Raw genomic sequence first — 9,347 nt, forward strand, 5'->3', positions numbered from 1 at the left:
TCTGAAACTACTTGCCGTGTTAATGCTACACTCAGAGAAAAAAAAAGAAAGAAAGAAAACCACTTGAGGTCTCTTGATTTATACTTTTATAATTTCAGTGTTCAAGAAAGACAGGCTGGTGGAATGTTGAAAAAAACAGTTGAAAAACAGAAAAGTCAGAATTCATTTAAACGATCATGATCTGCAGCTGCATGAGTATTAGAGTCTACATATAGGGCGTATACAGTTCAAATCTAATATCATTCTTTATCCAACAAACATAACACTGAAATGTTGGAAGTATCTATCAACAGCCACTTTCTCAATGTTGTAATAATTTGTTGTCACTGTGACTGGTACTACGACAAACAATACCTGTGATAAATCAAACCAAATGAGGTTAATTAAGAGAGGAATGGTGAGACTGACGTCACTGTAGACAGAATCTGTCTCTTACATCTGCTTGAAGTTATCGAAAGGCCATATGAATTTGAAAACTCCAGATGAATCCAAACAAGAGTCTTGGCGAAGGCAGTTCTCGTGGTCTGTTATGTGCAAACGCACCCTCAGCACGTCCAGAAATGGGTCATGTCCTTTCACAAGCACCACTGAGCATTCAATAACAAAGTTAGATTCGTTCAGAATCTGCAGGAATGACTTTCAGGGGTGGCCCAAAATAGATTTGAGGTAAAAACTCAAAATACTCAGCGGTCCAAAGAACGTTTCTGGATTGCCTCAATAACAACGTTTTTAAGGAGGGCGATTACAGAACGAGGGTCGTCACTGCTCACTACAGCACTGCCTGACACGATCATGTTGGCTCCAGCCTAAGAATGTTGGAGTAATGAATAAAGATGAGTAATGCACTTCTTCAGAAATAAATATCTTTATTTTTAATATTTGTATTTATACAAATGAATATGTGTGCACTAAACAGCTGTCCGCTGTACCTCAGCACATCTGTGGATGCTGTCTGGGCCAACTCCTCCGTCCACTTCAATGTCCAGAGAAGGGAACTGACCCCTGAGCCAGCTCACCTGCAGAGACACAAGCATCTTCAGTGTCTAAAAGAGACTAATAGACATTACACTTGCGTACCTTTGGCATCATATCTTCCATGAACTTCTGACCGCCAAAGCCAGGCTCTACAGTCATGACAAGAGCCATATCGATCTGCCCAGCCCACGGTGCCAGTTCCTCAACAGTTGTTCCAGGTTTAATGGCAAGACCAACCTGCATCATAAGAATGTTCTTAAAACTCATACTATCAGTAATGCTTAGACTAGTTCAGAATATAAGACTTTCTTTACTTTTCTTTACTTTTTTTTTAAAGTTAGATGTATACATCAAAATAAGAGTTTACTAACACCTCCTTTAAACCAGTTAAATTACTTATCTTCTGCCCGAATCAAATTCGTACAAATACAACAGGCTTTAAATAAAGAAAAAAAATTATTAGTCGGCAGAGGGCGCCATAAGGCCATAGCAGTCAAAACAGCAAAGAATCTGCATATTATATATATATATATATATATATCCTCCATTTTTAACAGACCTTCATGCCACTCTCCCTGATTTCCTTGATGAGGTTGCCAGGGTTGGTTGTAGCTTCTAGATGGAAAGTGTACTGATTGGCTCCTGCTGCTGCCATGGGCTTCACCCACTGCTCTGGCCTGGACACCATCATATGCATGTCTGTAATAAGGCAAACGGTAAACAAAGCCTCCAGACCTACACAGAGCAAACACTGCAATGTTTTACTTATCTGGTTTACCCTAGAGGCAATGTTTAAGAATACTGAAAGTGGGTGAAAATGTGAAAGAAGCCAGGGTGTCTAGTTGACTGGATTACTAACAAAACTGTCTGAACGAAGAGAACCAGATTGTGTGCAGCTCAAATGAAACAGAAACCAAAATAGATGCAATTTTGTAATAATAACTGGAACTCACCGAAAAAAGGATCAGGTCCGATACAGCGTCGTAAACATTCCACCATAGGATGTCCAAATGTGATGTTTGGAACAAAATGCCTTTCAAACAAATGTAAAGAGATTGAAAAAGGCAGAGTTAGACACCTTAATTTCTGGAAAAAAAACAACAAATATATATATATATATATATATATATATATATATATATATATATATATATATATATAGATATAGATATAGATAGATAGATAGATATAGATAGATATATATTTAAATAAATAATAATAAAATCCTCACAGAAATAAAGCACCACAGCTGTTTTCAAAATTGACAATAATAATAAATAAAAGTTTCGTGGGCATTAATCAGCATATTTGAATGACTTCTGAAGGATCATGTGACACTGAATGGCTGCTGAAAATTCAGCTTTGACATCAAAATTATAAACATTTTAAGTTGTAATAATATTTCACATTATTTCACACTTATGGTGTTCTGTATTTTTTTTTTTTATCAAATGAATGCAGCCTCAGTGAGCATAATAGATTTATTTTGTTTTTATTTATTGTGTGTGGGGGAATAAGATAATTGTCTCACTGCTATGTTTATCTGTGTATGACTTGTAACTTAAAATTGTGAGTTTGTTTGTAACTAGGATGAATTCATGATGTATCATTCCTGTGCCAAAATGTGGGATAACAACGTTCTTGCTCATTAAAATGACTTCAGAAAGTAATATGGTGTGGTTCTCTGGGTCACATGATCACGATCAGTGCCTGCAGGTCAACACTGGGTGAGAAACTTAAATGAAAATTGCAAACTTCATTCCTCACCCATCCATAACGTCAAGGTGCAGATAATCAGCACCGCACTCCATCATTCGCTCACATTCCCCCCCGAGCTGCGACAGATCGCTGCTCAAAATAGACGGTCCTATCTTCGCCGTGTATGCCATGCTGCACTGCCTCTGCCTGCCTCAGTCTGCTGCACACTTCCGCTGTTCACACACGCCTTTCAAAACAAAAGTCCTGCGTCATCTCATTATCGCCAAGAGGTGGCGCGATTTGAAAAAAGAAAACGGTCTCATATCTAAACCTAAAATACCAAATCATTGACTGGTTGAATGTTTACAACAGGACATCCTGAAAGCCCCTCCTTTCCTATTATTTGAGTCTGACCAAGGACTTTGGTCTGACTGATAACTCGGCCTTTGACGGATATGTCCTGTTCTCATTCCCCCTCCACCGTCCTTCTATCTCCACAGAGTTAAACAACTTCAATTGTCCTTAAAATTGTTGTCTTCCTGAACTGTTTTTTGTCTTCAGTTCAGGACGCTGTTTAAGAGAGAGAGATGCTGGCATTTTAATTAAACCAGCTCATGGAGCATTTCACACTTGTGAGCTCAAACAGACCGTATATATTTAAAAGAAAACCTCTGCATAAACCCTTTTGAGCTTATAAAATTTGAGTATCTATAAATCTGTGACGCAAAATAATCTGCACAAAACAAAAATCACAAAGGTGGGTTTTCAGAAAATCTTACATTAAGCAATATACCACCAAACACTCCATTCCCATTATTTATGTATTTATCACCCCGAATAAGCACAGTTATGCAGTTTGTGGGATTGTTTTTTATTTTATTTTTTTATCTATACAAGTTCCAATTGATGGAAAACTATGTTTTTTGACTATACACTAATTGTGTGAAAATTTAAATGGAACAATAATAGGAATAAGCAACTGTCTTACTAAAGTGTAACCCAAAACCATAGACCAGAGATCCCTAAATTTGGTCCATGGTGACCATTCATTTACCATGCCATTTCAGAAAATCTATCCTTTTGTTTTAAAACTTATATATAATGGCATTGGAATGTAGAGGGATTATAAGTGAATTTTAATGTAAATTTTTATCAAAACAGTACCCTTCATAGTAAACGTTTTGGGCAATTATGCCCTAGGTAGATGAATATCTGCTAATTTAACCTTCTCATTGAACAACAATAATTCTCCATAGCACATCAATTATTTATTTGTTTTTGACTAGAGCTCCATCTAAAATCTTTTATGAAAGGTTGATGTATGTGCAGTGAATGATGGTGTACATTGCCTCTGGGAATAGTCTTGGCTTCTTCTATCTCATTCCTAATTGCTCTGACGTGAGAAACACTGTCTCAGCTGCGTCTGATTTATAAACAAAATATTTTGCATATAAGAGGACAGCACTAGTTCTGCAGGGGCCCGATTTCTGAGCCAACAGAAGGAACAGATGGTAAAAAAAAACAAAAAACAAACCCAGATTGGAGGATGGATTTACAAAGTTGCATTACAGTTTTGGCTACAAAATATCATCATAGAAGAGAATAACAGACTAAATACTAAAATGTATATTCTCTAAAAACAGAAATCGTGTTCATTTTTCTTCTGGTAAAGTCTATATAGAACAATTCAGTTTGCACACATTTCTGTCTCACTTCATTCTCATATTTATGTGATATTATTAACACAACAAACTAGAATTTTTATAAGATGAGACAAGGGTCAAGTGTATTTCTGCTCGTTGTCAGATATAATGTAACATTTACTTCTGTGTTTCTTACAATCATTATTAATACAGATTTTTGTTAGATGCTTAAAAATTAAATGATTATGCTGTTATTGAATCCCATCATAATCTGTATCATAACAGATACTGTGTAGAAAGGTGAAATAAAAAGTATTAGTTACATTTTCTTTTCAAGCACCAGCTGATAAAGCTTTTTCGAGATTTACTGAACAATCTTCTCTTGTTGTCAAATCTGCAGACGTACGCTTGTAGCTGTAGGCAGACTTTCTGATTGGTTAGTATTGTGGTGCTGTGGTTTGGATCATGTTCCTCACGGTGAGTTGACGTGTCATGCTATTCTGTGATGATGAATGATGCCTCCAGGGAGTCTGCAGTCACCTGTTTGTTTATTAGTGTAAATGGAGCTGGGTACTAAACAGGCCAAATGAAACAGTCAATGTTTTAGTATAAAGTACCAACCAATGTGAAAGGCCATTAAGATTGACAAATGTGTAAAAAAAAAAAAAAAAAAAAAAAGATCTTTTCTAATTATTATATGCATTACAATAATGGCTGTATATAAAAATCACATATTAATGCGTTATTCTGCATGACCAACTTAACAGCTATACCTTACTGACTATTATTAAGTAGCAAATTATGAGTTTACTGAGGCAAAAGTAGTTAATAGTCAGTTGATATTGACACTCGGTCCCCAAACTAAAGTGTGATCATTTTGGTAAAATTGTTCAGGAACAATTTAAAGGGGTTTTCCATAGTTCATTATTTTCCTAAGGTAACTTAAAGCTGCAGTAGGTAACTTTTGTAAAAATATATTTTTACATATTTGTTAAACCTGTCATTATGTCCTGACAGTAGAATATGAGACAGATAATCTGTGAAAAAAAAACAAAAAACTCCTCTGGCTCCTCCCAGTGCTCCTATTGCCATTTGCAGAAATTCATCCGCTCCCGGTAAAAAAACAACCAATCAGAGCTGCGGTCCGTAACTTTGTTTGTGTTCAAAATGTAGAAAAATTTATATAATAAGCGAGTATACCATGAATCCATTTTCCAAACCGTGTTTTAAGCTTTTGCTGAATCACTAGGGTGCACCTATAATAAGTGTTTATATTCGGACTATTTTAGATTGCTTCGGGGGTACCGCGGCGGAGTAACCCAGTACCTTTGTGATTCTTCATAGACATGAACAGAGAGAAGTAGTTCCGGCTACGATGTTCTTCCGCAAGACGCAAGCAGTTCTGGATATTAACCACTAGAGCGTCAAAAGTTACCTACCGCAGCTTTAAAAGTAATAATCAGTAAATACGCAGGGGGGAATACTTGATAAATCATGACATTTAGTCATGTAAATACAAGCTTAACTTCTGGATTTACGCATGTAGCTTGTAGAGGGTATTTATAATTAGGCCTATCCTTTTAGAAAACAACATTTGGTTGGGGTGAATTTGAATTTGTCATTATTTATATGACTCAATTGTCTTTGAAGTATGTTTGTTTGAAGTGTTTGCTTGAGAGTTTGCTGGGTCACACAGTTATTGGCATTGCTAGAGAAAGCACAGACAAAAAGTGTCATTTGGAGGAAGTCAAATGTCAATGTGATATACAATATGTGAATACAAAGATGATTCTTAAATGCTGTAGTTTCCTAACAACCTTTTTTACTTTGCTGAGTCACAGAGAAGTCATCTGGTCTTTGTTTGATTCAGGGATCCGCTTTGGGACACATGCAGATGAATAGAATAGAATAGTGGGTGGGAAATACCTGCTTCCCTGGTTTACTAATCAAGCTACAGTGAAACACAATCATACACATACACTATTTGATTCAGCATATTGTATGAGCTGATTGTTCTGCTTCCTTTACCAAAGCAGACCAGAGGTTAGCGTGGGAATTAATGCTTTATCTGTAAGAGAATGTCTGACATTTCAGGGATGTGAAAACAAGACTCTGTGCCCATCCACACACACACACACACACACACACACACACACACACTACCTCCAGAGAGAAACTTGACTCTCACTGACTTCTCATAGACTGTGGGTTCAGTCATTCATCACTTGAATGAATGCTTCTTATCCAAAAAAGCATCTTGCTCAAGGTCACAATGATGGAGAAACTGATCTCTCCTCTTCCAGGGTTTAAAATATGTTAAAGAGATTTTAACTGTGTCATCAGCCTATTAACAAGAAACAGAAGTTCAGTATGCTGTGGAGAGAGTAGACAGAATGTAATTGTTCACAAAACAATAATATATTACTCGTATAACGATAGTCAGAAATCATCCACTGGGTCTGTCTACATGAACAGGCACATGACAGTCTCTGCTCTCTAGAATCCTTACGGGGGTTGAATGTTTCTACAAGAAAATTAAGACACAGTGATGTTATCTTTGGCTGGACCCAAGTGACAACATTAGATCTTTGATACATCGTTAGTCTTTTAGAGTAAAAAATAATCTGTCCTTTAAAAAGGGATTTACTGTATCTGTTACTCTTACATAACTACAGTTTGTGACCCCTCTCCTTATATTAAGTGACAAACCCTAGAATATACTGTAAATGTATTTGATGTCAACATATCGACAGGGTAATGCTTTTAGTATAAATTCTCTAGAACTTCTGTAAAATTTCAGTATGTTGTATAGTGAACGTGGCCAGTCCTTCTGAAAATTAACTGTTTTCCCTTGAATAGAAGTTCAGCTCTGGTTCACTGTCACATATCTGTGTCATATGAATGATGTAACTGTACATGTGTGGACTCGCTAATTGATATCTGCATCTGATAGAGGTGATAGAGAGATGGTGGAAAAGGATTCAGCCATAACGCCCCTTCAACAAAATATGGAAGAAATTAAATGAGATGTGACCTTCCAGTCATCCTTACCAACTACTGTATCTGTTCCTGTTCCTTCAAAAACATTTTTCAAATTTGAGAAGCTTAGCCTTTATTTAGTAAGTTTTTCATTCATCTCACTAAAACAATCTTGCCCAAGAACCATCAAACTATATGGTCAGCATCTCTGCAAAGAGCTACACGAGACCACCCAACTCCCGTGAGACAATATATCATTCAGCTGTACAGAGCTTTTAAGTTTGCTCTCCAAAAAATCCCAGAAGCCATGGGTTCCCTCATGGATTTGCTATGGGATTTAAGCCTCTTTTCAATTCTAGAGTAAAAAAAAAAAGTAGTAATTAAAAAGTTTTGTTTCACAAAATAACAATCATACCACAAATTTGAATTTTGATACCATGGTATGTTAAATATGCAAGTTACTAACAAGTTGCTGCAGTACATAACTACAAGTTACAACTACCACAAGAATGTGTCTGCGTGTTTGTGATGAACATAGTAAAAACAGGCTGTCATCAGCTGTATTAAATGAGATGAAAACACAACTAAATCTGCCACGCACGCAAAGCATATTAAAAACATTTGCCATTTGTGAACAAACATTTGTAAGTTTACAAATGAATGGTTGTAATCAGTGGTTTATGGTGTGAAATTTATAAGTATGAGAGCTGACATCAAACAACAATGCCAGAAAGCAGAACCTTTCGGTACAGTTCCTGCTGAAGAATCAAAGGCTTGTCTCTTTATCTGTAAGGATATTTAAGTCATATTGTGTTCACGAAGAGATATTGTAAATGAGGAATCCAGGGCTGAGATGAAATGCAGATCACACGAATTTGGTCCCGACAGAGAAATCTGAAACTGTTACACAAGAGATGAAGAATGTGAATACACGATTGTTTGTGTTTCTGTTTCTGTTAAATGTAATGTGTAATTTAATGTGTGTGCTTGGGGTGTTTATCTATTCTAGAGTTTTATGATGTTTTGTTAAAGTTTGCTTTTCCAGGATAAATATTTATCTTCTTTATCATGCATATTAGTGTTTTACAAGATCACTCTCATTAAAGATCCTTGGCAACTGCAGTATTTATCAACACAAAATTCACAAACAGTACCAGTTGACTCAAAGACAAATCTTTTTAGCATTGTTGTAAAATCAACACACAGAAATACCGGCTGTTCACATTACAAATCATCCTGAGCTGCTCATTCAGCCGGCATGAACCAGTGGATCTGTGCCTTGATCTCAAATCCCTTTTGGAGCACCAGCCAAACCACAAGAAGAGACTAAAATGAAAAACAATATTTGTTTTCTAAAGACTGTTTCTGCCCAAGCAGAAATATAATGAAGGTCTTAGACAAAATAGCAGAAGTCTACATGAGAAATTATAAAATTAGACTAGTAATATTGATGTTGTGTAATAAACAGTTCAATAAACAAAAGGTTAATACTGAGTGACTTCCATTTTAGATACTTTCATCATATCATATCATATATCATATATCATATACCATATATCATATCATATTTCATATCATATCATATCATATCATATCATATCATATCATATCATGTAATTAGACTTCATCGTATAAAGTCTATATACTTTTCTATCTTGGATAGCCTGTAAACAGAAGCCCTATAAAACAGAAACAAAACTGCTGTGAGTCATGACCCGTTTCAAGCTGGTGGCCTTTTTTCTTTTTCTGTGTTAGTTTAACACAGCCACAGCCTACACTCACATGACAATGTTGTGTCTGAAAGAATACATTTTTACAAAGCATCATTTTTATATGACATTTGATGTTTTTGAAGTTTTGACTGTGTTGTCTAAGTGCCAGACAGACAGTATTGTTGTGCCGTGGTGTCATTTTCCAGACATGAACACTTTGAACATGGCAAAATAAATGAATAGCTGCCGAGAAAGACATTAAGACGGGATGTTTAGGGATGAAAATGTGTCACACCATGTCTGGGGTGAGAACCGAATTAACAGATTAGAGACTGAAACT

At 36.1% G+C, this 9,347-nt stretch overlaps 1 protein-coding gene across 1 annotated transcript; it reads right to left on the reverse strand.

Annotated features, from left to right (window-relative positions):
- Nucleotides 1–69: 69 nt before the first annotated feature.
- rpe (ribulose-5-phosphate-3-epimerase) lies at nucleotides 70–2,910 on the reverse strand. The gene is made up of 6 exons (XM_052606016.1): nucleotides 2,743–2,910; nucleotides 1,929–2,008; nucleotides 1,535–1,674; nucleotides 1,078–1,212; nucleotides 930–1,016; nucleotides 70–806 (listed from the first exon to the last, which is right to left on the reverse strand). The coding sequence occupies exons 1-6, from the start codon at nucleotides 2,862–2,864 to the stop codon at nucleotides 684–686; spliced, it is 687 nt and encodes a 228-aa protein (XP_052461976.1). The 5' UTR covers nucleotides 2,865–2,910; the 3' UTR covers nucleotides 70–683.
- Nucleotides 2,911–9,347: the final 6,437 nt, after the last annotated feature.

The sequence above is a fragment of the Carassius gibelio genome, chromosome A9, assembly GCF_023724105.1.
Source record: "Carassius gibelio isolate Cgi1373 ecotype wild population from Czech Republic chromosome A9, carGib1.2-hapl.c, whole genome shotgun sequence".
Lineage (NCBI taxonomy): Eukaryota > Metazoa > Chordata > Actinopteri > Cypriniformes > Cyprinidae > Carassius > Carassius gibelio.